Below are 27,685 nucleotides of genomic sequence, written 5' to 3'. Positions count from 1 at the left end.
TAAATATTACCTATTAATTAAAAATTCACAAATTTGCGAAAATTAATTTAAAATTTTTTTATTTATTAATAAAGAATTATATTAGTATTGTTAAAGACAAGAAAAAACGTTTTAAAAATAATTAAGAAAATAATTTCAATATATTAAAATAAGAAATGAAAGTGAACACAAAAATTCTATTTTTTAAACATTTAAATCAAAATTATTATTCAAAAATTATTTATTATAATTAAAAATGTATTAATTAATGAAAAATTAATTTTTAAATATTTTATTTTTTGTAAAAGATTGTGGCCTTTACAAAATGGTTTTTAAAGTTGAAATAAAATTTTTTAAAAATTAATATTTCGATTCGAAATAAAATTGACTAAATAGACAGAAAAAAATGCTTTTAATATATTTATTTGTGACAATTTGTAAAATTTAATTTTTTTCAAAATGTTGAATTACAATTCTTTAAAAATTCGTTTTTTTAAATTTTACTAAAATTAATTAAAAATTAATTATTTTTGAAAATTCAATTATTTTGAAAAACATTGAATTAAAATATTTTTTAAATACCTACTTTAAATAAAAAAATTTTAAATACATACACAAAAATTATATTAATTAGAAATAGGATAAGTAAATTAAACAATTAATATAAACACATTTATTATAAAATTTAAGTAAACACAAAAACATATAATATAATTCTGTTTGACAGAAATAAATGTTTCATATATAAAAGAAGAGGTTTTCAACTATTAAAAACCATTTCATTTACTTTTTTTCGATGGAATAATGGCCGACGAAAATTATCCCTACTTGAAACTAGTGGACATAATATCTCATGTTCAGGACATCAGAAAAATAAAATTCGACCAGATTATTAAAAAATAAGCTTGTCTCTATTGTTATTAATTTGAATTTTGTACATATGATAAAAATAAAAAAAATGGCTGACTTTTTTCATTTTTGACATTTTTTAAAAATATGTATTTAGTGCTAAAAAAAGTAGACAATTATTTCTTAACATTTCGTCTACTTTTTTAACTATAAATATTTTTAAAAAATGTCAAAAATGAAAAGTCAGACATTTTTTTTTATTTTCATTCTATGTACAAAATTCTAGCTCATATCAATAAAGACAAACTTATTTTTTAATAATCTGGTCGAATTTTATTTTTCTGGTGACCTGAACTTGAGATATCATTTATTTCTGTCAAACAGAATTATATTATATGTTTTTGTGTTTACTTAAATTTTATAATAAATGTGTTTATATTAATTGTTTAATTTACTTATCCTATTTCTAATTAATATAATTTTTTTGTATGTATTTAAAATTTTTTTATTTAAAGTAGGGGAATAGTGTCAGGGTTGGACACAGTTTTGGTTTTTTGTTTATAAATATTTTGTTTAGATAAATTTAGTCAATTGTGGTATATGGGTGGAAAGATCTACAAAAGAGGAACACTTTTGCTGTGGACCGTAAATTGATTGGTCCAAAATTAAAAAAGTTATAAACATTTAAAAAAAAAATCTAGTCAGGGTTGGACTTTTCAGTCAGGGTTGGACACTTTTTGTAAATCGAAACGCATTATTGGCAAAAACGTAAAATAACATTTGTAATGTTTTTTATTCTTATTTTTTCATGTTTATCTTTACTTATTGTTTACAAATTGTAAAGCTTCATGGGTTTAAAAAAGGAATGAACTCAAATTACAAAAAATAATGCTTTATTGTTCCAAATAACTCAATGAAATGATGAACAAAATTTATAAAATTTAAGTATTATTTTTCTAATATCTTTGGCACAATTTTGCACTGAAATATCAATAAAATAAAATTTATTTATAAATTGTGTCAATTTCATAATTAATATGGGTGTCCAACCCTAACTGTATAAAGTGTCCAACCCTAACTAGAAGTATCATTTTCGAATTGTGCTAACCATAACCAGACATGTGTCGCGATTCGATTTTTCACTTTTTTTCTTCTTAAATTATGTACCCCACAATACATTCAATAAGCTTACCTTGCCGAATTCTTGCTTTTTTTACACATTTTTAAGGGTAATGCTCCATTACACTACTAGAAGATTCGTCACGTACGCACACAGGTGGCGATATTGTTCTTATTTAAAAAAAGCCAAGTGTCCAACCCTGACAAGTGTCCAACCCTGACACCATTCCCCTAGGTATTTAAAAAAACTAGATTTTAAAAAATATTTTAATTCAATGTTTTTCAAAATAATTGAATTTTCAAAAATAATTAATTTTTAATTAATTTTAGTAAAATTTAAAAAAACGAATTTTTAAAGAATTGTAATTCAACATTTTGAAAAAAATTAAATTTTACAAATTGTCACAAATAAATATATTAAAAGCATTTTTTTCTGTCTATTTAGTCAATTTTATTTCGAATCGAAATATTAATTTTTAAAAAATTTTATTTCAACTTTAAAAACCATTTTGTAAAGGCCACAATCTTTTACAAAAAATAAAATATTTAAAAATTAATTTTTCATTAATTAATACATTTTTAATTATAATAAATAATTTTTGAATAATAATTTTGATTTAAATGTTTAAAAAATAGAATTTTTGTGTTCACTTTCATTTCTTATTTTAATATATTGAAATTATTTTCTTAATTATTTTTAAAACGTTTTTTCTTGTCTTTAACAATACTAATATAATTCTTTATTAATAAATAAAAAAATTTTAAATTAATTTTCGCAAATTTGTGAATTTTTAATTAATAGGTAATATTTAAAAAAAATAATTAATTTTATTATAACCTTTTCACATGACCTTCAGTCATGGTTTTACAGCATTATTTCGATACACTTTTAATTTTTATATTCACCTGCAATGTGAATATTCAGAACATTCAAATATCTCCGTGAAAAACATTTTCAAATGAGCCCGCCCTTTTAGGTCGATAAGTAGGATTAATTGTCTATCAGCAAGTTGTAGAGCCTGTGGAAGATTTTTTTTTTCTGCCAGATATCTGTAGTGTAGTGGTTAGGGTCTTTAGCTAGCGCGCGGCGAACGTAGGTTCAATCCCCAGCACCCCAAAATTTGTTTTCAAAAGTTCTTGCTCAATCAAGTATGCAGTGCTTGATTCAATGTGAAACAAAGCATTAAAGCAGAGCAACAATGTTTGTATATTATTTATTTTATTTTTATTCCCAGATAGTAAATTTTTTTGATTGATAATAATAATAAAGATCTATCTATCTATTATTATTATTATTATTATTTTTGTATTTTTTACAGATATTTCCGTCCAACATTTCCTGAAAATTTCATTTAAATCTTTACTCAATTTTCGCGACGAACATTTCCTGAAAATTTCATTGAAACTTTTATTCAATTTTTGCGACAAACATTTCATAAAAATTTCATTTAAATTTTTACTCAATTTTCGCGACGAACATTTCCTGAAAATTTCATTTAAATTTTTAGTCAACTTTTACGCCAAATATTTATTTTCGTGGGACATTTAAATCTTTATGCAATTTTCATTAAACTTTTCAATTAAATATTCCCAAGATTTCAAGGAAATCTTTACGAAATTTTTAGTAAAGATTGGCTGCTGTGGGGGTATAACCTTAGCTTCTAGTTCCCCTGATTTCTTTTTTGCTGTACACGGAGAGAAAAGAATTGTTGTGGTTACTAAAAATTAAGTCCACACAACAATTTCGGATTGTCAATATAAAACCAGCAGTTCTATTTGTTTTTGGGACAAAAAAAAATTCAAAATGGCGGATACAATATGGCGGATGAAAATTTTAAAAATGCATTCATTTGGTCTGAATTTTCATACTTGGGGGTTTTCCGGGTTGCTGATTACGAATTTGAACTTCATTTTTAAAAATTAAAAATGGCGGATCCAATATGGCGGATTTTGAAAAAAATTCATCGTATTTACATGAAATCAGTTTCTCGGGGGTTTTTGGGGTTGCTGATTAAGAACACAGCCCCACAAAAAAAGTGTCGTGCGTGGCAGACCAGACTAGTCATTTTCCATGTATTTTGACGCGCTGAACACGAATCCGAAGTCCGTTTTGCTCCATCACGTCAGGATTTTTTTCTAACCTCCAAAAACCTGTCGGATTTTGAGAGGTAGGCTATTTTTTTTAAAAATTGATGGATTTACTTCAAAATTGGTATCTAGGGGTTTTTTGGGTCGCTGATGACGAATTTGAAGTTAGATTTTCAAAATTCAAAATGGCGGCTCCAATATGGCGGACAAATTTTGTAAAAATTGATGGATTTACTTCAAACTTGGTATCTAGGGGTTTTTTGGGTCGCTGATTACGAATCTGAAGTTAGATTTTCAAAACTAGAAATGGAAATTCTTATATACATAAGGAAGGTATTCACGTCTTTTTATGGTAGCGCACTCTTTTGTCCTCAAAGGATCTGTATAATGGTTTTCTTTTCAAATTGGTGCCTCCAGGTACAATATCCCTTTTCAGCATCCAACAGTAGTCGGCCATCATATTTTACATCCCAGCTTCCTTGATAACGACGCTCAAATTCTTTCAGATCTTGATGGAATCGTTCTCCTTGTTCTTCACTGTAATCTCCCAAATTTTCAGGGAATTGATCCCGATGCGAGTCTAAGTAATGCAACTTTATGCTCATTAAGCATCCTAACTTACCAAAGTTTTTAATCATATCACTAACTATTTGCTCCCAATTTTCACTCTTGTGATTACCCAGAAAATTTCCGACAACTGCTTTGAAACTAAGCCATGCGGCTTTCTCCTTTTTATTCATCTTGGTGATAAATTGCTCATCTTTTAACAATTTGCGAATACGTGGTCCGTCGAAAACCTCTTCTTTTAGTTTCGCATCAGAGATTTCTGTAAACTTTTGTTCCAAGTATTTGAAACAGTTTCCTTTTTTATCTAAGGCTTTGACAAACTGTTTAATTGCTCCTAGTTTCGTGTGTAAGGGCGGAATTATCACCTTTGAAGGGTCGATATCGTCAGCCATATTGGAGCCGCCATTTTAAATTTTGAAAATCTAACTTTAGATTTGTAATCAGCGACCCAAAAAACCCCTAGATACCAAGTTTGAAGTAAATCCATCAATTTTTACAAAATTCGTCCGCCATATTGGAGCCGCCATTTTGAATTTTAAAAATCTAACTGCAAATTCGTCATCAGCGACCCAAAAAACCCCTAGATACCAAGTTTGAAGTAAATCCATCAATTTTTTAAAAAAATAGCCTACCTCTCAAAATCCGACAGGTTTTTGGAGGTTAGAAAAAAATCCTGACGTGATGGAGCAAAACGGACTTCGGATTCGTGTTCAGCGCGTCAAAATACATGGGAAATGACTAGTCTGGTCTGCCGCGCACGACACTTTTTTTTTTGTGGGGCTGTGGAATCTGAAGTGGGGTTTGTAAAATACAAAATGGCGGATCCATAACCACTATCTCCATAAAATCCAATGTTTGCGCATGCGCACAGAAAAAAGTTTATGAATTCGTCGAAAAAGTTTAAAAATTGACTAACTGCGTGCCCATCCAGAAGATAATATCTAGTTCATGAAAGTTTTACTAACTATTTCTTTCCGTGTGTATGTCACTAGAAATATTCAGACATTTTAATAAATAAATTTTTAATTCAGTATTAATAATTAAATCTAAAATAAACAAATTATATTTAAAAAATAAAAAAAAAATAAGATTTTTAATTTTGTCTACCTCCACGTGGTAAGAATTGGTAAACGCCTAAATGGGCGGCTAAGAGACAAAAACTGAAAACCCCTTCAGGCTATTTGAACGGATTTTTACATTTTTCATCTGTCATATTGGATCCGCCATATTGTATTTTTGAAAACCGACTTCAGATTATTAATCAGCGATCCCAAAAACCCCCGAGTAACTGATTTCATGTAAATACGATGAATTGTTTTTTTAAGTCCGCTATATTGGATCCGCCATTTAGAATTTTTAAAAATGAAGTTCAAATTCGTAATCAGCAACCCCGAAAACCTTCGAGTATGAAAATTCAGACCAAATGAATGCATTTTTAAAACTTTCATCCGTCATATTGGATCCGTCATATTGAAATAATGAAGTTCAAATTCGTAATCTGCAACCCCGAAAACCCCCGAGTATGAAAATTCATACCAATTGAATGCATTTTTAAAATTTCATCCGCCATATTGGATTCGCCATTTTGCATTTTTGAAAACAGACTTCAAATTCTTAATCAGCGACCGCAAAAACCCCCGAATAACAAAATTCAGGCAAATCCAGTTACATTTTGTCAACTTGACCAATATTGCGCAAAATTTTCACAATTTACAATGAATTTGACGCCATATTGGGTCCGCCATTTATAATTTTTTTATTCTACTTTACGTTTTTCGAAAGTACACAACTTTTATGCACCTATGGGGTGTTTTCGGCATTCACTCAGAGTTAACTCTAGAGTTAACAGTGGTGCTCAATGATATTATCTTTGAAAATTTATTTACCTAAATAAAATAATTGATTTTCTATTTTCATCACCCTGAGTTTGAAGTTAGTTGTCCTTGTTTGCTTACTTTTTTTAATTTATACGTATTTTTTGTTTTTCATTTAAAAATGGAACATATTTTTGCTACCCATAAACGTGTTATTTTTTTAAAGTTTATAGTTTTCAAATTTTTCATTATTTCCCTAACTTTAATTAATCTGAATTGTTTAAGGAACTAGATTATTTATTTTAATTAAAGTTGTTTTTTATAAATAAAAAGTTAAAATATTTTTTAATAAAAATAAATTATTATGTTTCAATTTACACTTTTCAAAACAAACAATCCGTTCACAAATTTTGTCGGCCATTAAAGGTTAGGACTGACCCTTTTTCTTTACTCTCGCAAGAAAACAGAGTTAACTCTGGGTCATCTTGTAATAAATTTTTGGGGACTTTTATGAAATCTAGAAACAAAAATTTTTATTTTAACATTGCATTACTAGTATAAAAGGCCCGTTTCACATGTTGTTACAATTGCAAACCCTGCGCCAATCAAAATGAATCGTCTATGCTAAATTGCCAATCAACAATGTTCACAACCAACAGACGAACTGAAAATCAAAATTTACATTTGAGCACCACTGCTAACTCTAGAGTTAACTCTGAGTGAATGCCGAAAACACCCATGGTTGACAATTTAATTTTATTTTTACATTTTTTCCGATTGAAAAAAAATGTCAAACTTAAAAAAAAGAAACTTTTTTGTGTTTTTTGACATTTAAACCGCCATATTTAATTTAGGCTTAGACGAAATTAATTTTTGACACCGGAATCGGAAAGAGCACACTCAAGACCTATAGGAAATGTACCTCTCGTAGAAAATGTTGACCGATTTATTTAAAATAACGTAGTCTGAATGTGTACAAAGAATTTTCAGTTTTTGGGCGTTAATGGGTTAACCGATAAACGATGAAATTGTCTCTTCATCCATTCACTACACTTGCAATAGATTTCTTACTTTAACCGGATTCATTTAATTTGCAGGCACATTGATGTCACTTTGTATACACGTTCAAGTACATTTTAGCACCACAAATTCATACAATTAGAGAAAAATCATACTATATTCACATGGGTTGTGTCACTCATTATTCACATCACCTGAGACGTGATTTTTTTAGACAAAATTCATTAGTTTATAGGGTCGTAGATTTGTATGCAAGAAAAGTTTGGAACATGTACTATAATTGCTTCAAGTCCATGTCGTAAATACTCTCCTCCACTCAATGCGAAATTTGCTTGAAATCCATGCGCTTTTCGGATGGATTTCTTGCAACGGAGATAGAAATGATAGTGCGCATGCGTGGCTTCCGTTCACGTGTCGGTCGAAGGGTTCAGTCCCATTTGTAAGAAATCCATCCGAAAAGCGCATGGATTTCAAGCAAATTTTATATAGAGAGAAGGAAGGCAATTTTATCATGTTTCTTAAGCGTTTATAGTTTACAGATCAATCAGAATTAGTATACATCGATGGCTGGGTGTAAAAACATGACACATCGAATTGGCGTTGAAAAACATGATACGTCGGATAAGTCTTGGAAAACATGATACATCGTTGTTTGATTTAAAGAACATGACACGTCGAAAACGAAATTTTTTTTTCAAATTTCTGTTGGTACCACTGACCGTGAAATTTAAAATGTGTCAAATCTTTGAAACTGTTTTATGAAACAAATGATTTTGCTTCATAATATGTGAGTTCAAAGAAAAATTGGGTTAAATAGCTTTTTATAAAGTTTATATTTAGATTGATAAAATTTGTGATTTTATAAATAATTCTATTTTATTATAAATATTTATATTGTAAATACACTAAAGCGTCAATCGAGAACAGGTCAGTCGAAAACAGAAAAAAAGTATTCAAAGATGTGATTAAAATTGATTTAAACTACATATGTACTGCTCAAAGTTCATGTAACTATTTGTTAAAAATATTTTTAAATTTTGTGTTATTTAAAATATTTGCTTCATGCCAAAGGAACCGCAATGTTAAAGTTTAAAAAACTGCAACTTAAAATTGAGCAATACTTATATTTATTTTAAATGTTTGTGTTATTTTGCATTCCATGCAATAATTCGTATTCATAGGAAAAAAACCAATAAATCTTAATAGCCACTGATGGAATAAAAATACAATTATTACCTTAAAGTACATTTTTCTAATTTAAAAATCATCTTATTCTATAACAAATTATCTTTTTTTAATTAATCAAATTTTAAAAGTTTTTAAATAAATATATTTTTTATTGTTAATTTTAATACCTATAATTTGAAATAAACGTTTACATTTTTGGTATGATAAAATAAAGTTATATAAATATATTATATTAATCATTTTATTGAGAGAATTATTTAATTAATTTAATTTAACATTTTGTTACTATTTACTATGCAGATAACGCTTGTATAATAAAATAATACATTAGTAATAATTAAAAATATATTTATTTAATTACAAGAAATGTAATAAAAAAGTAAAAAAAAGTAATAAGTCACATTTGTAATGTTCGTTTTGTGAGTGTGATTTTAACACCCTGCCTATCAGCAACGAAGAGAGTATATAACTCAGAAAAATTATATAATACATATCTCTATATCAGTCAATTCTAATTCGTCAATTAATAAAGATCTTCATTAAAATCGAAGTTATCTAGTTTTAAAGTATGTATTAATTATGTATTAATTTCTTTGATTTTTCTAAGCCAAGTCGATTTCTTAACTTATTGTGAATTATAGCCCATTGAGAAAACAACCTTTCAATGGCAGCAGTTGAACTAGGTCTTCTTAATAACTTTTGTGCAAGTTTAGCTAATTCAGGATGATGGTGTTCTGCAAGAATCCAAAAAGTATATGGACAGTTACTTTTTATTTCAAAAAGCCTGTTAAAAATACCACTTTTTGTTTCATAATCTGAAAATGATTTAAGCCCATTTTCACTTAAATTCTATTTTAGAAATCTTTCGGCCATCTGATTGTAAATTCTACTTTCCGAAAACCGCTCTCCCTGATACAGAGGATGCAGAATATTGGCAGCCAAGTTTATAGGTCCTAAAACTTTTTCGAGGCGATATTGTAAAGCAGATTTCATTTGCTGATCGTGAAATGGCAACTCCAATTTCAGCCACTCTTCTGCAGCGTCCGCAACATTAAAGTCGGCCTTCTGGCATTTATTTATTAATTCGCATATTCCGTCAAAAATAATTGTAAATTGAATTACTTCCCTTTCGAATTCCTCGTTCAACACCAAATTAATAATCTCATGTAAAAAATGTTTTAGCATTCTATGATCGTGAACAATAGTTCTCATGTTAATTAAATTTTTTAGAAAACAACGGTAAGAATCCCTGTAACTGCACCATCTTGTTCTCCTGGCAAAACTATTCTAGAACCACCAAGCAGGGTTAATTCTCTTTCTACAGATGGCAATTTGAATACTTTTAAGACGTTTACAATTTTTGCGTTAAAAGAAGAATCCACTAAACTTTTTGCAAGAAGATTGCCGGTATGCTTATCACAAGTTGTGTGCCACTCATTGATCATATTGCCCATGCATATCATCGATGAAACATTGTCGGATTTAACTTCATATATATTTGCGTTATACTTTTCTTTTGCGTCCTTTGAAGCATCTTCGATGACTTTTTTAAATTCAATGCAGTTTCGCTTTCCTGTGTTAAGTCCCACGAGTTAAGAAAAAGTCGTACTCCATCTGCATTGTGAATTATTGCCACTACATATTTTTCATTTTTAGAGGAATTTTTCCATCCATCAACTATAAAAGAACACTATCTGTCATTTCTGCAAAAGAAGTTTTTGCAATAATCTTTTCATAAACTTTATCCAAAATTTTTTCACTTAATGTCTTTCTCAATGGAGGCTTGTAATCAGGATTTAATTTTTTTACAAAATTTAAAAAGTGTTTTGATTCACAATTATGTATATTTAAAATGTATTAAAATTATTTTAAAACCTTACAGTTAGCGAAGAAGATTCCGTGGCTGATAGTGAAGTTTGATTATGATGTGCTTTTCTGATGCCTGCTGCTGCTCTCAAACTTTTCTTTTGGTCGTTATTGCAAATATTCCCTTTACAAATAAATAGTAATTATTCTCTATTTTTATAGGATAATAGTTTATTAAGGATGAATATATGAGGAGCAATTTTTCAAAAACTGGTAAATCCATTTTTGTTTTAACTTGAGATTTATATTTTATTATTATTTTTAATTTTATTATCAAAGAATTTTCAATTTTAAAAACATTTTGGACTAACCTAATGGAATTTCAATTTATTTTTTGATTATAAAAAAGTATCAAATAGACAAAATCCTTTAAATCTCTAAATTATACACGGAGAAAAATCTGCTGCGATTTTTGCTTGTGCAGTCTTTATTAATTTCATAAGTCACTTTTCGATACAATTTTAGCTTAAGACTGGAATAATTTAAATATGAATTCATGTATTTAATGTAATGGAGTGTATCAAACAAAAAACACAAGTCACGGGTGTTAATTTTGCATGAATTTCACATAAAAACTGCAAAGGGGACATGCCATTAAAGTATTAGATCCTCTCTTATAAAATTTGCAAGAATGCCATCTGATTTTCAGGTGGAATTTATACAACACAATCTTACCTCCGTATACACACAGCATTTCACACACACACAAATATTATATGCTGCGTTGATTCCGAGGAACGGCGCACAATCTATGCGCGCTACGGAGTTCGCGTTCCTTATATTCAACGTTCAAGTAATAAAAAAAATGTGCTCGTTTATTTTCGTCATCTAAAGTTTATAAAATAACAGTATTATGTATAACTTTAAGAATTAGTGTTTATACGTGTTGCAATAAGAAGATAATATTGGTTTAATAGTAAGTAATACTTTAAACTTATTCTATTGTTATGTATGCTTAATCAACGTGACATGTGAAAATTTATAGGTTATGTTAATCACAACTGCCACAGTGTTTACAAAACATTTTTAAAAGAAAATTGTTTGAATTTTTTGTTTCATGAAATTATGATTTATAATATTTCATTGCAGTTTATTGTTAGAAAAATGAACGAAATGAATAAAGTGCGTGAAGATCATTCGTCAAAGGCAGGACAAGGTTTACATTATTTAATTTTCAATTAATTACGTTTAAAATTATTAATGTATGTGTTATGTTATGTGTTATGTGTTTGCCTTATTTTTATATAGACTAAAGCAAAATTATTTAAGTTTTTAGAATCATCTAATGATACATTGTCGACAATTGTATTGAATAATAGCGCTTTGCATTGTGATGGTGCACTTGTTGGTGACTATTTTGTAGACCAAGACTACAACACTATCTTCACACTATCTTCATTCAGTGATATTTGTAAAGAAATTTCTAATCCTGCTATAAATTCGCAAAGACATCCTTTGACGACTAATTTTCCTGCTAATGGAACCAAAGAACAGAATACTTTAAATTGCGAGATTGAAGGTAAACTATTTAAGTTTATTGTCAAACGTTTTACATTGTAAATGAAACTTTAGTTAGTAAAAAAAAATATTTTAAGAAAAGCTTATGATGTTAAAATGTTATAAATTTCTTTAAACTCTTTGTTAATTTCCATTACCTTTAGTACAACAAAAATTATAAACTAGAATAAAATAGAATTATTTTACCAAGTTGTAATCCACAACGTTGATCAATGAAAAGAAAATTTCTGAATAAAATTTAATAAAAAACCAACAAATCTCTGCAAAAATAATAGAAAAACAAAAAAAAATTTTATTTTATATTATTTATATTATTTATTTTATTCTCGATTTATTTATTAAATAAAATAAAATTTAATTTATCCATAGATAATTTTCTGAATATATATCATATTTTATTAATATTTAATTAATTTCATACCTATATTAATTAATTAAATTAAAATTATTAATTAATGTAATAAATATGTAAATATATAATATTAATACTATATTGGTGATTATATTTTAATATTTAATATAAAAATAATACTCATACCCATAATATAATAACAAATATATAAATACAATGAATAAATATAATTATAAATTTATACAAATGTAATTAATATTAAATTTTTTATAATTTCTCTTCAAATTTTTTGATTGTTTTTTTATTTTAATAGATTAATAGATAGTAAAACACGAGCGTGCGCATTGTGCGTTCCCTTCCTCGGAATCACCAGCATACAATGATTGTGTGTGTGAAATGCTGTGTGTATACGGAGGTAAGATTGTGTTGTATAAATTCTGTGGTTGAAAGGCATAACAGCATAACTGACATTTTTATCAAATTTGAGATAACACCAGATTCTAGTACATTTAGTAATGCTTTCCAAAGATTCATAGTTGAAAAATCATTAATGAACTATTTAAGTAGAAAATGATGAAAAACCTAATCGCATAACTGCACTTTTGGCAATAGGCGATAGGCATAAGCGCATAACTGCATTCAGAATAAAAAAACAATTGACGTAATCTAAAAAATTAAAGTAATATTTTAAAATAAAAATATTATTTATTTATTTATTATTTATTTTTATCTTATAATAAGGAATTTCAGAAAAAATGAAATTTTTTATTAGTTTGACTAATTTTTCGATTCATTAATTCTTTTGAATCACAGGTATCTTCATTCTTCTCAATATCTTCACAAAAAATATTAAATTTGAGAAATTACGGAAATGTAAACATAAAACCTAACCAATTTTATAACCTATTTTTAAAAAATATTCCTTTGATTTTTTTCATAGATACAATAAACATAAATAATAATTTTATTCTTTTGCCTTTATTATAATCATCTCCTTCAGATATATTTGTTTCAGACTCAGATTCGTACATCGCTATTAAATCCAGTTTGACAATTTATTATGACATGAAAAATAGAGTGAAGTTGGTTACATATTTAAACTTTAACAGCATAAATACATAACTGCAAAAAAACTTTCAATTTGACTAAGAATATATTAAATTTCATATGAATTCGTGCGTTTTATAAAATGTGATAAACGTATTTTAAAAATACATTAAATAATGAGACTAAATGCCGAATACCAAACACATCCGTTGATTTTCTGAATTGACAGAGCTAAATGAATATTAAAACTCATTTTTCTCAAAATCGTGACAAATGCAGTTGTGCTGTTATGCCTTTCAACCACAGAATTCCACCTGAAAATCAGATGGCATTCTTGCAAATTTTATAAGAGAGGATCTAATACTTTTATGGCATGTCCCCTTTGCAGTTTTTATGTAAAATTCATGCAAAATTAACACCCGTGACTTGTGTTTTTTGCTTAGAAACTATTTTTACAATAAATACTTGAATTTATGCTAAAAATACAATTGTCGTGCCATGTAATTAAAGTAATTTACTCATCCAAGCAAAAATCGCAGCAGATTTCTCTCCGTGTAGTAGACTTTGATTACAAAAAAATGCTTTAAATATAAAAGATATTAAAATATAAATAATTTATGAAAATTTTTCTACATTAAAGTTGTCATCGAAATGACAAATTTTGGATTTATCAGATATCGAAAACTTACTCCCTATATCAATAATTCAATAAATATAGAAAACAAATGTTAATAAATAAAATATTAATAAAATTCTTACCTATGTCTTAAGAGACGTTTATAACCAATATTTCTTAAAATATTGTTGCAGAGCAAACATTTTGCAGCATTTGATTTAGTCCCCCCTTTTGACTCATGTATTATTGACAAACGTTCAAATTGTAATTGATCGTACGTAAAATATGGTTTTGTACAATTCAAAGTTCGTTTCATTTTAAAAATACTATTTACTTTTTCAGAAACACTTTAAATTCATAAAACGTCAATTTTTGCAACGGTCGTAATTTGAAAAAGTGAGGCTATGTATGGACGGAAGATGACGGGATATAATTTACCTAGTTTTCTACGTATTATACAGTATATTACGTCGAAAACGTATTATACGTCGAAAACCTCCAGTGACATGTCACTGCCCAACACTGGCCCATACCGGCTCTCCGCGGTGCCTTGTTCACTCAAGGCACTAGTTCGGTCCCGGCCGGTAGAGTGGGGGTATAGTGCTTCCCCTCACATGCTAAGGTTTCGTTTGGAGAAACAATATATTTTTCGCGAACCATTACCTTCAGAGCTGAGATTGGCAGTTATGTTGCAGTAAGTTTTCTTATATATAATTAGTTTAAATTTCAATTAATGTATTTGTAATTTGGTTCCATTATAATGTGACAATTTCTAAACTTATAATTATATTTTATAAAATGGCTAAAGGTACTTCCAAGTTTTTAAATGATTAAAAACTTTCCAGGTGGAAATCAGCATACAAGTTTTCTTATCTTTCTAAATTTGAGAGATATTAAAAAATGGATGTAAAATCCAAATTTTTATACCCTCCAAGGGTATCAAAATTTTTTTTACGTTTTCGAAGATGTCCTTTTATTTATTTTGCGGGTTACTGTAAAATGACAAGTTTCTTTTAGAGTTTGCTATTACATCAAAATGTTTTTATGTCGAATGATAAAATATTTTTAATCTTATTCCCTAATCTTTTCTCCAAACTTTTTATTATTTTACATAATTGATCTTATTATTATAGGATATAATTATTAATATTTAATAAAATTTTTTAATTTTAGTTATCTGGCACATGGAGATAGTGTGAAAACACTATCAAGATTTTATTTAATTGGAAAATCTACGACTTATAATATAATAAATGAGGTTAGCCAAGTAATTTGGGAAATTTTGTCAAAGAAGTACTTAAAAGAAAAAACACCTGATGATTGGAAGAAAATTGCAGATGAATACGAGAATAGATGGAAATTCCCACACTGCATTGGTGCGCTTGACGGAAAGCACATCAGAATTATAAAGCCACCAAATTCTGGAAGTGCCTTTTTTAATTATAAAAAATTTTTCAGTTTTGTACTCATGGCAATGTGCTATGCTAATTATACATTTACATGGATTGATGTCGGTGATTATGGTAAGTCACAAATAATATTTATTTAATTTAAAAATTTCATTATTTTTTTCAAATGATAAATATTATTGAAAATAAAATTAATCTAGTTATTAATAGTAATAACTATTACACCAACTTCATAATAGTAAATATTTTTGAAAATTCATTAAATATTTTAAACATTTTTTAATTTCTGTAGGATCTTTATCAGATTCCAGTGTCTTCGAGGCAACTGGGTTTGCCCAGGAATTGGAAAGTGGGAGATATTCTCTTCCTGAAGGAACATGCTTGCCAGGGACTAATAAAATTATTCCCTATTTTATGATAGGTGACGCAGGATTCGCAATAAAATCTTATTTAATGCGTCCTTATAGCGTAAAATTTGTTAAAAACTTTGAAGAAGAGAATTTCAATTTTAGGTATGTTCTATAACGTTTATCACAATATAATACTGTATACAAATTTTATAATAAATATTATAATTTAATTTGAAATATATATGTAATCAATTGCAGATTGTCAAGTGCGCGTATGCCGATTGAAATATCTTTTGGTATTCTTGCTTCCCGATTTAGAGTTCTTCTTGGAGTAATTTCATTAAAATTGGAGACCTCCATTAATATTGTTAAATGTCTTGTATGCTTGCATAATTTTTTAATGAAAAGCGAAATTACTGAAGATGAAAATAAAAAAAGCTACGCTAATGTAAAACTTGTTGATCAACTTTTTAAAGAAATACAAAGTAAAGAAAATGACATAGAGGAAGAAGAAGAAGAGGAGGAACAGGAACAAGAAGAGGAAATTTTTGTCGAGAAAATAATAAATAAAAATAATATAAGGAACACATTGGCAAAATATTTAAAAGATAACTAAAATGATCTACATATAAATTTTACAATAAAATATTATAATTTGAAGACAATGAAAACATTTATTAATTTATTAAACATGATTTTTAAAGTTTTCCTAATTACTGTAAATTTCATTGGCTATTGTAAGAAATCATGTTTACTCGGTAAAATAAAGAAAACAATAATTTTAAATTAACATATTTATTAAACTTGAAATTCAAAATTTCAACACAATTATTTACGAATGACTTTTTTTTCTTTAACGTTTATAAATGTAATATAATATAAATATTTATAACAAAATATATATATACATATAAAAAAATTTATGTATGTATAAAACAATAATGTTTGTAACAAAATGTAAATTTACTTAGATTTTTTTTCATCATTATTTTGTTGTGAAATCATTTTATTTAAATTCTCGATTAAAAAATTAAAAACAAATCTTTTATTATCTGCAGTAATTTGTCTAAAGGTGTGAATTAATTGTTTTTCAAACCCGTCCAGTACTTCAGATGTTTGAATATTTTTGTAAATATTTTCCATTAATATTTTTATATCGTTATTATTTTTATCCATTATTGATTTATTATTATTGCCAGAGTGTAAAATATTTCTTTTTTCCTTATAATAAGACGTAACTACATTAGTATATTCCTTGAAATCTTGCATTGCATCCTGGTAAAATATGTCTCGTGATTCCCAGGAACTTCTTTTATTTTTAGCATAATTGTTTATAGGTGGATGATGTACTAGAAGATGAAGACATTTATTAATTTAAATAATATTTTATATAAATTATTAGTTTTCTGTAAATTTTTAAAACCTTTACCTTTTCTATAGTAAGCCAACTCACGATGCTCCTTGTAATTATTTGCAACTTCTTTTCGAAAATTAGAATGCACCGGATTTGGCATTTTTCTATTTATTGGAGTTTGTGATAAGGTTCTACCTACTCTTTCATTTTCATTTATTTCTATTTCGCTATTATTATTTTCATTTCTTGTTTTTGAGGAACAAAATTTCTTTTTTACATGTTGATTATCTGCTTGATCATAATTATTGTTCGGGTCATCAATTATTAATAATTCTTCATTATTTTCCATTAAATCCATATTTAATTCTTCAATTTCTGGAGCAGGACTATTATTTTCGCCAATTAGTAATGATATATTATTTTTATTAAAAAATGTTTTAACCTGTTCATTAATTTCATCAAAGGTTCTTTTTCTTTTCATAGAATATGGCTCAGTTAAAATAATGTTACTAATTATTCGCGGTTTTTTTATTTTTTCATTTAATTTATAATCTTCTTTGGCTAAAAAAATAGCGAGTTCTTCTTGCAATTCCCTAGAAAAATTACTTTTATTAATTTAAACTATAAACTTTTTGAATCTTTATTAAAATGCACTTTTAAAAGAATTTAAATGTTGAGAAAATATTTTTAATAAATATGAAAATATAAAGTTAAACAAATTTCAGTTCAAATTCAGTTGAATTAAAGTGAATACACACAGGGTGTCAGTGAATATCGGATACCGATAAATTCGAATTAGAACTATGTTGTAATTCTTCTAAATTCGACAAATCTTGCTTAACAACAAATACGAAATGGTCCTTTCCAAAAAAGTTAATTCAAATGAATTCATCTGAATTTTTTTTTACTGGGATTTTTTTTATTTTAAGAAATATAATTTATATTATTTTGGTTTAATTATATATGTGAAAATAATAAAATACCTGTCTGTTTCTTTAACATTTTCAACATTTTCATTTTCATTTATGTGCATAATTTCACTTGCTGCAATGTTAGACTCAATTATATAGTAAAGGTTTTCACCGTCTTTCTTTTCTTCAAAACGACATCGCCACGGTATTTTTTCCAAAAAATTTTTATTATTTTTAGGAATTAATTGATTTTCCATTGCATCGGCACAATCAATTGCATCTGCCATCGAAGATGATTTCGGATATTCCCATGTCTCTTTTAATTTTTTTGGAATTAAAAAATTACAAGTTTTGTCTTTATTATTCTGAGTATCAATTTTTGATGGGATACTTCCATTAATGTATACATTTCGGTTATCTTCATTATTAGTAAAATGATCTTGATGTTGATCAATTATTGAATGGCTACTTTCTTCTATTTCCATGTTTTCATTAACTTCCTTTAAAAGATGAATGGAATCCTCTGGAATATGTTCATTTTCAATGCATGGAATTGTAAGAATGTCATGATTTATTTCCGGATTGTTGATTATTAAATTTTGTTCCTTCATCATCTGTGATGAACATGAATTCTGCGAACTTATATATAAAATATTGTATTTTATTAAGTCTAAATAGTAATTTGCTGAATTAATGTTAAATTAAAAATAGAATAATACCTTTCTGTTTTATTTTTGTGTGAAATATGTCCTAGAAGAAAAGTCAAATACATTTCAAATTTATAGGGAACACCTTTTCCATGAGCTCTAACGAAACCAGTTCTTATTGAAGACCATCTAGTAGTTAGTTCTCCTCTAACTAAAAAAAGTGTACATTTAATATAAAAAATATTTATAATATGTGACCGTCCATGAGAGAAGTGACCTTAGCTCACTAAAATTTTACGTTATATATTTTATAATATGTTTTAATATAAAACTATTATGTTCAAGTCTTCATTATCTTCAAAGAATTCCATAAAAATTAATTTGAATGTTTTCTAATTAAAAAGAAATTTTTTATAAAGGCGAAACCAACAAAAAAAATTTGGTGAACTAAGGTCCCTTCTCTCGTGGACGGTCATATATGTAGATTAGAAGTTACAATGAAATTCTATGTGAACGTAAACGAGAAATTAAATGCAAAAATTAGAAGTTCAAGAGAGATAGGAGGATATCAATAACTTTTTGAGTCATGTTTTTTTGTTTTAACGTTTTTATGCTTAAACTCACATGGAATTAAACCATTAAAAAACAATTTTTTTTATTAAAAATACATACTTTTATTAAAAAATTTTTCCTTTTCCTTTTCATCTTCGCCTGCAAAAGAAAATTAAGATTTTTTAAAATAATATTGTTTCTAAAAAACTTTTAATATACATTTTAACAGCATGTGATCCTTAGGTCACGTGACCACGCAATAATGTTAATTTTGTCGGCCACTATTCTCTTAAAATATTAAATGAATTAAGGTGATAATTTATGAGGTGATCTAAAATATCATAAGGAAGGGCACTGAGGTGCAAAAGTTTTGATATTTTATAAATTAATCATTATAATGGTAGGGAGTCAAAAGTTCCAAAAAAAAAGTTCCAAGCCAAAAAGTTCCAAAAAGTTCTTTTTCCCAAAGTACATTTGTTCCAAAGTATTAATAGTTCCAAATAAGTACCAAATTTGTTCCAAAAGAAAAAAAAATACAATGAGATGAAATAATAATCATGTAAAACGATAAGCAGCTAATCTCATTATCATTATTCAGTTGTTTTTCAAAAATATTTTAGTGTCAAAATTAAAGTAAACAAGGAACACGTTTCGAAAAATTTTTGGTAAAATTTAAAGTAAATTAAAAATTAGAAGTCAGTAAATAATATTATTTATTTAAAACCATTGTAATGGCGCAAATTATTAGGAAAGGAAGAACAGTGTATTTAGAAATCGAAGGATTCTTGTATTACAAGCACTCGGAGGCGAAGGTTATATATTGGAGGTGCAAAAATAAAGAAAAGTGTGATGCTCGGGCAATTACGATTAGTGATGGAGACACGGTTATAGTACGTAAAGGTCCCAACGAATCTGAACATAATCATGCTCCAAATCGAGAAGAGGTTAACGCATTGAAACTTCTTGCGAATATTAAGAGAAAAGCCACGGAAAATCCGGATGCACCGCCATCCCGGGTTCTAATGTGTTTGCAAGACGTGCCATCAGGTACTTTAGCAGAACTTCCCGATAGACAAAATATTCGAAAAATTATTCAACGTGAGCGTTTACAAGATTTGCCGCCTAACCCTCAAAATATTGAAGATTTAGGAGACATACCAGGTGAATTTCGAAATACTTCAGCGGGCGAAGATTATTTGTTGTATGATTCTTTTAACGATAATGACTATAATTTAACGTGCGGCAGAATACTTGTGTTTGCAACGCGGGAAAATATAAAAAATCTCATGAAAAGCAAAACCTGGTTTGTTGACGGCAACACGATTTTCTTTTTTTCAATTTTTTACACTTTTTGGAACTTTTATTAAATTTTATTTTGGAACTTTATTATTGGAAATTTATTATTGGAATTTTCTTTTTGGAACTTTTGTACTTTTGGAACTAACTATTCTTGGAACTTTTCTCTTGGAACTTTTGGGTTGGAACTTTTTTTTTTGAACTTTTGTACCCCAATCATTATAATACTCTTTGAAATTGTTAGTTAATTTGTTCAAGATTAACCTTATTTTATTCATTTAAATTTCAAAGTGTTTTATAATCGTTAATTGAAAAAAAAATCAAAACTTTTACACATCATTGCCCTTCTTTATATTATTTTAGACCTTCTCATAAAATATTACCTCAATTTATTCAATATTTTACAAAAAAAAGTGGCCGACAAAATTAACATTAATGCGCGGTCACGTGACCTAAGGATCACATGCTGTTAATGCATTTCAATTGAAAATTTTTATGAATTAAAATTTTGATTAATTAAATAAAAAAATAGTACAATTAAATATTTTTTAATATTAATTTATTATATTATATTTAGAAAACACAAATTTATTAAATATCTAATATTTTAACTTACTTGTTAATGGAGAATAATAGCCGGCTTCAATCATAGAATGTATGACTTTATTCCATGCGGACAATCTTGTTTTAGCGTTACATCTTTTCTTCTCAAATAAGCACGGATTTTTTTCAATGCATGCTATTAACATTACATCTTTTTTATTGTCTCCTTGATCTTGAGACATATTTTAACAAAATTGTTAACTGTTATTAAAAAATGCGTTTAAAATAAGAATTTAAATTAATTTAAAGCAATGAAGAAATTTGCACTGCAAAAGTTACACCCATAGTCGAGAATGCTATGCTTATAAAATGACACTTTTTTTAAAAAGGAAAAGTAACTAATAAAACAATGGTAAAACGAATAATAAAAGGAAATATAAAAATACCAAAAAACAATTCGAATAAATGCAAAAAAGAAAATACAAGAAAAGTACACGAACACTCAACAAACAAACTGTTTATATAAGAAAACTGATAGTGATGAGAAGTTGTCTTTCGTTTAGTTATTAAATCAAAATAAACAATATTAATTTCTTTTTTGTTTTTCAATAACAAAACGAAATAAACTTTTTTTAAAAAATATTATGAAAATTTTTTTATGAAAATATAAAATAAAATATAAAAATTATATATATTTTATGTTTATTAAAAGAGTATGTACAAAAAATTAAAAAATATAATTATAGACACTTTTATTTATATAAAAAATATTAATTTACAAATTTTAAAACAATATTAATATAATATAAAACAAATGTAAATTAATCTTCTAAAATATCGAGAATGGCGTTGAATTTTGACAATTTTTTTTCCTCTGGTACTTTCCTGAATGCAGCAACAATCACTTCCTCATATCCAGATAATTTATTATTTTTTTCCTGTGATTCTATGATTGTTTTTAACATAACCTCAATGTTTTGACTACATTGTAAAATTTCTGTGTCCTTATCCTTTTCATTGTCCAAAATTGTTCCTCTTGCCTCATCTAAATATTCTCCCATTCTAATATCGTCCTCCATTTCAATTAATTCACGAGGAATATCCTTTGTCTGACGTTCATCAAAATCAGAAATTTTTTCAAAATCATATGAAATATCATTTTCTGATGTTGAGTATGCATTATTCGATGAAAAAGTAAAATTACTGTTTGTTCTATAACAATATTAAAATAAAGTATATTATAATATGCAAATAATTAAGCAAACATTTTTTTCTACATAAATAAAAAATTATATGATTTAAAAAAATATTAATATATACATACTTGTTATGCCTAACGTGACGATCCAAATACATCATCGAATCATAATAATAAAAATTATTTTTTTCCTCCATAGCTTCAGATCCACTAGGTCTATATTTAAGTTTTTCTTTATGATCCTTCATATACAATTTTTTTAATGATTCCCATCTTGCTTTTATCCCTTCAACTGAAAAGTAGACAATATGCACACACATAAGAAAAGAATATAAAATAAATATATATATTTTTTTAAATTATAAATTTTGTAAAAAAAAACTTACCTGTTGCTGTTTCACCAAAACGTTTCTGATATTTTTTTGCAATTTCTTCCCACGCTTTGGACTTCTTTAAATTGTCTTTATAATCATCTCTTTTTTTTATTATATAAATAAGGATGATTTTCTACACTCTCAATGATAAACAAATTTTTATCACTATTTTCACTAGCTTCATAGGTATCCTCCATTATTGTTATTTATAAATAAACTTTTTTCGTCAAAAAAAATGAAAATAAAAAAAAATAATAAAACGAAATACAAGAATACCAAAAAACAATTCGAATAAATGCAAATAAGAAAATACAAGAAAAGTACACGAACACTCAACAAACGCTATATACAGCAAGCTGTAAAATGAAATAGCATGGAGTTGAATGAAATTTTCAAAGCATTCGGATCTAGGGGAATGCAACATGGTTAACCAATCATATGATTGGTTGATTCATACTTTTTTAAACTAGACTAGATAAAAGTATGAAATATTAAAAATAATTTAAATGTTGTACACATTTAGAAGAGTTATAAATAACAAATATATATTTAAAAAAAAGAGAGAATTTTATGCATGAAATATATACTTTGTATAATGTAAGTATATATACTCTAAACTCTAAATTGTGACCATGTGCGACTTGTAAAATTATTTTGGACAAACCAAAATAAAAAATTGTTAAAAAACTACATAAATAAAATAGATATAGCTTATGTGATTACACTTTACAATATAAGTGCAGTTTTATAAGGATGCAATTCCATGGAGTTGTAAAGTACAAAATTCAAAACAAAAAATCATGTGACTGAAAGAGATAGCTGTGATATACGCTATCTTTCTCATACTTATGATTTACTTGAACAATCAGATGTTTGAGATTTTTAATAACTTTTTCTGATTGGTCAATTCTAATTAACCCACATGGGACAACGCCTTTAAATTTAACACATTTTATACAAAATTTCTTATGTACAATTTGGGTAAATTTGAAAAATGTCCAATGAAATTTTAAGCTTTATGAAAAATTTCAATTTAAAACTGCATAAAATTTTACCCTTTTGAGTTCAGGTCCATGTGAGCACAAATCATAAATTAAAATTTCATTACAGCGAAAAGGATAGTGATATTTGACTATCTCTTTTGCACTCATAAATTTACATTTTCTATTAATTACTTCTTACTTACATTTTACTGCACATTTTTATATAAAATATACAATTTCTACATTTATAGTTACAAGAAATATTTTTTTGTTTTTCAATATAGCTTAATAAAAAATTGTTCTATTTTTTGAGGTTATACTTTTCATAATATGTTTCATAATTACACAAAATTAAAAGGTTATTTCAAAACAAAAGCTTAATTAACTTCATTTCATTTATTTTCCATTAATTCATTTTATTCTTGTATATTGTTTAATGTTTAATGTTTCATGAAATTGACTGCTACCTTATATCAAAAACATATTTCTCCTACCGCGCTTTATACCTATACCGAAGCAGAGAACCACTGGTGTCGCTCGACACAGAGCCGGTGGTGGGGGTACGACGATCGAAACGACGTACGATTTCGCCTACATGTGGAACCGCTGTGGGGCGCGCAAAGAACGAATGTCCCGCTTCGCTGTCCGATATTAATGCGCGCATAGTCGTAACGTCGCGCTACGCACTCCGTTTGTCTATTGCAATTAAAAAACATAGTATCATTAATTAGTTTTTAAGTACCCAGTATAATTCAAAAATTCCTTAATTAAATTTAAAAATTGTATTAATTATACTATCAGAAAGTAGTTGAATGACCCAAGAATCCATTTGGTAGAATAAGATTTTGTAGTTGTTTCAGATTTTTTAGTTGATATAAAAAATAAATTTTGAAGTAAAATGTGAGGTAGAAAGAAATCATTTTTATTAATTTTATTAAAAAGAGTTAAATTAATTACACACAGAGTTTGGTTTTGTTTAGTGGCCTGTTGTTCCCGTAGGTCAAATAGCTATGACTTTTTACACACAGAGTTAAAATAAATACAAAAGTACTTACTTTAAGGGTGAAGCTTTATGTAAATGACCTGTTTTGAAAAAATTATTAGAAATAACTAATAGTCTCTATTAAACTGAGTTAAATTATATTATCCAAATAAGGTTTAAAGGTATTAAAATAAATTTTTTATTAAACAAAAAAATCGAACAAGTGCGAGTTACACTCGCACTGAAATCGAGGGTTCCGTACTCGAAGCGAACTTATTTGGTATAAAAACAAATGTTTAAAAAATATGTGTTGTGTATTAAATAATATATGTGATACAAAAATGAACAATTTTTTTAAAAAAATTTAAGAAAATTGTTTCTCCTTTGGTATAAAAACAAAAAAAAAATTTAAATTTGTTTTGTATTTCAAATAATATAAGTGATACAAAAAGGTACAATTTTGTAAAATTTAAGAAAATTGTTCCTCTTCGTATCACTTATATTATTTGAAATACAAAACAAATTAAAAATTTTTTTTTTTGTTTTTATACCAAAGAAGGAACAATTTTCTGAAATTTTTTTTTTAAAATTGTTCATTTTTGTATCACATATATTATTTAATACACAACACATATTTTTTAAACATTTGTTTTTATACCAAATAAGTTCGCTTCGAGTACGGAACCCTCGATTTCAGTGCGAGTGTAACTCGCACTTGTTCGATTTTTTTCGTTTTTTGCGGAAAAATACATTTTTTTTATTAAATTTATCATTTTTCTCACAGTTTTCCTAAAAGTCTCAAATTGAGACCAAAAATTGCATCAAATCTTTGCAACGTTTTGATGCACATAAGTTATATAAAAAAGAAATCGTTTTGTGTATAATTTTTAGAAATGATACACGGAACGGTCTCATTTTTTGATGCAAAAAATTTAATCAATTTATATCAATCATGGCCGAAAAGAATCGACTCAAAATTGAACGAATTTTTTTCAGATATTTTGGTAATAGTACAATTGCGGAGACCATTGCACTATTTAATTTGAATATGAAAAAAAAGAAAATCAAAGACAATGTGCAATTCGATAATTAAAAAGTGACAGCTTATAAACATAACGTAAAATGCATGAGAAAAAATTTGTCGATAAAATCAATATAGCCGAGCTTTTTAGAAGGTAGATGGCAGTTTTGCTTTTTATAAAAACGATTCAGAAAAAATTTAAAGAAAGAAAATAGATTAGTGCTGCCATCTACCTTCTAAAAAGCTCGGCTATATTGATTTTATCGACAAATTTTTTCTCATGCATTTTAGGTTATGTTTATAAGCTGTCACTTTTTAATTATCGAATTGCACATTGTCTTTGATTTTCTTTTTTTTCATATTCAAATTAAATAGTGCAATGGTCTCCGCAATTGTACTATTACCAAAATATCTGAAAAAAATTCGTTCAATTTTGAGTCGATTCTTTTCGGCCATGATTGATATAAATTGATTAAATTTTTTGCATCAAAAAATGAGACCGTTTCGTGTATCATTTCTAAAAATGATACACGAAACGATCTCTTTTTGATATAACTTATGTGCATCAAAACGTTGCAATAGAAAAAGAGACAACCAAGTTTACTGTGCTTCAAAAATTTGATAAAAATTGATCATCAACTCCAATCGCGCTTACATTTTTTGCCTGTATTTTTCACGCAAAAATACAGTTTTACAGCAAATGTGAACAATTTGGGTTGAATATTGTGTGCGCTAGGGAGAATAAATCATTTTTTTCGAAATTTTTGATTTTTCCTTGACAACGCTATGTAAATTGATCGGAATCAAGTTCGCTATATTTTTCCTGTAATTTTCACGTAAAAATACGTAAGTGTACCAAATTTGAGCTCTTTATGTCAAAAGATGTGGCTGCTAGGGGGGGGGTACATAGTCATTTTTAGGTATTTTTCGTAAAAATTCATGGTTTTTCCTTGACAATGCTATGATAATCAACTCCAATCATGCTCGCTAAAATTTTTTTTGTAATCTACACGTAAAAATACGTTAAAATATGTAAATTTAATTTCCTTTAAATAAAATTTTGTTCGTTTTTGGTGGAAAAATACATTTTTTTCCTAAAATTGTCATTTTTTCATGAAAAACTTGATAAAAAGTTAATCATCAACTCTAATCGTGACCGCCTTTTTTCCCCTGTATTTTTCCCGTAAATATACATTTGTATACTAAATATGAACTGTCTGGGTAGAATATTGTGTGCGCTAGGGAGAATAAATCATTTTTTTTCGAAATTTTTGATTTTTCCTTGACAACGCTATGCAAATTGATCGGAATCAAGTTCGCTATATTTTTCCTGTAATTTTCACGTAAAAATACGTAAGTGTACCAAATTTGAGCTCTTTATGTCAAAAGATGTGGCCGATAGGGGGGGGGGTACATAGTCATTTTTAGGCATTTTTCGTAAAAATTCATGGTTTTTCCTTGACAACGCTATGTTAATCAATTCCAATCAAGTTCGCTATATTTTTCCTGTAATCTACACGCGAAAATACATATGTGTACTAATTTTCAGCTCTCCAGATAAATTTGTGTGGCCGCTAGGGGGGGGGAGGTACACGATTTCAAAAAAACCGATATTAATAGGGTTCCGAACCGAGTACGGAACCCTAAAAAAGAGAAAAGCGGCGCTACTGCTGTTCAAACTTAGTTCCTTAATTTTGTGCCGTGGATTGTCCAGGTCTTTGTAATTAACAAAAATCAACAAACCAAATTTTTTTAATAAAATAAGTTATTCCCCTTCGAACTAATTTCAATTGAGCAAAAGAAAATTCATTGAAAATTTTAAAACATTTTAAAAAAATAACTTTAAAGTAAATGAATTTTTGAAAAAATTTAATTTTATATGAGGTTTCGCCCTCATGTTTTTATTCCTAAAAATTTTTGTACAATTGATATAAGTGAATTTTTTTTATAAATTTAATTGAGTCGGAATCAAAACTTCACAAGAATTTTCATAAAAAAGTTATATTGTACAAAACATAAAAATTGTTATTTTTTACATTATA

The 27,685-nt window shown here is 27.1% G+C and overlaps 2 protein-coding genes across 4 annotated transcripts in view; one reads left to right on the top strand and one right to left on the bottom strand.

The window, feature by feature from the left end:
* Positions 1 to 16,505, top strand: part of LOC127278518 (uncharacterized) — a 44,644-nt gene extending 28,139 nt beyond the window's left edge. For 2 of the 3 annotated variants that reach the window (XM_051300258.1, XM_051300255.1), the window contains 6 exons: positions 10,507 to 10,629; positions 14,218 to 14,297; positions 14,366 to 14,717; positions 15,197 to 15,546; positions 15,725 to 15,944; positions 16,041 to 16,505. In XM_051300258.1, the coding sequence (XP_051156215.1) occupies positions 14,428 to 14,717; positions 15,197 to 15,546; positions 15,725 to 15,944; positions 16,041 to 16,398 (1,218 nt within the window). In that variant the 5' untranslated portion in view covers positions 10,507 to 10,629; positions 14,218 to 14,297; positions 14,366 to 14,427 and the 3' untranslated portion in view covers positions 16,399 to 16,505. The remainder of the gene's footprint in view (positions 1 to 10,506; positions 10,630 to 14,217; positions 14,298 to 14,365; positions 14,718 to 15,196; positions 15,547 to 15,724; positions 15,945 to 16,040) is intronic. The other variant, XM_051300257.1, reaches the window with a different exon arrangement.
* Positions 16,506 to 21,867: 5,362 nt separating this feature from the next.
* LOC127278522 (uncharacterized) lies at positions 21,868 to 22,991 on the bottom strand. The gene is made up of 3 exons (XM_051300262.1): positions 22,670 to 22,991; positions 22,410 to 22,575; positions 21,868 to 22,297 (listed from the first exon to the last, which is right to left on the bottom strand). Exons 2-3 carry the CDS (start codon positions 22,529 to 22,531, stop codon positions 21,907 to 21,909), a joined length of 513 nt encoding a protein of 170 aa, XP_051156219.1. The 5' UTR covers positions 22,532 to 22,575; positions 22,670 to 22,991; the 3' UTR covers positions 21,868 to 21,906.
* Positions 22,992 to 27,685: the final 4,694 nt, after the last annotated feature.

The sequence above is a fragment of the Leptopilina boulardi genome, unplaced genomic scaffold, assembly GCF_019393585.1.
Source record: "Leptopilina boulardi isolate dan_hultmark-lab unplaced genomic scaffold, ZJU_Lbou_2.1 LbouV2_204, whole genome shotgun sequence".
NCBI lineage: Eukaryota > Metazoa > Arthropoda > Insecta > Hymenoptera > Figitidae > Leptopilina > Leptopilina boulardi.
This window is presented reverse-complemented; position numbering and strand designations above follow the sequence as displayed.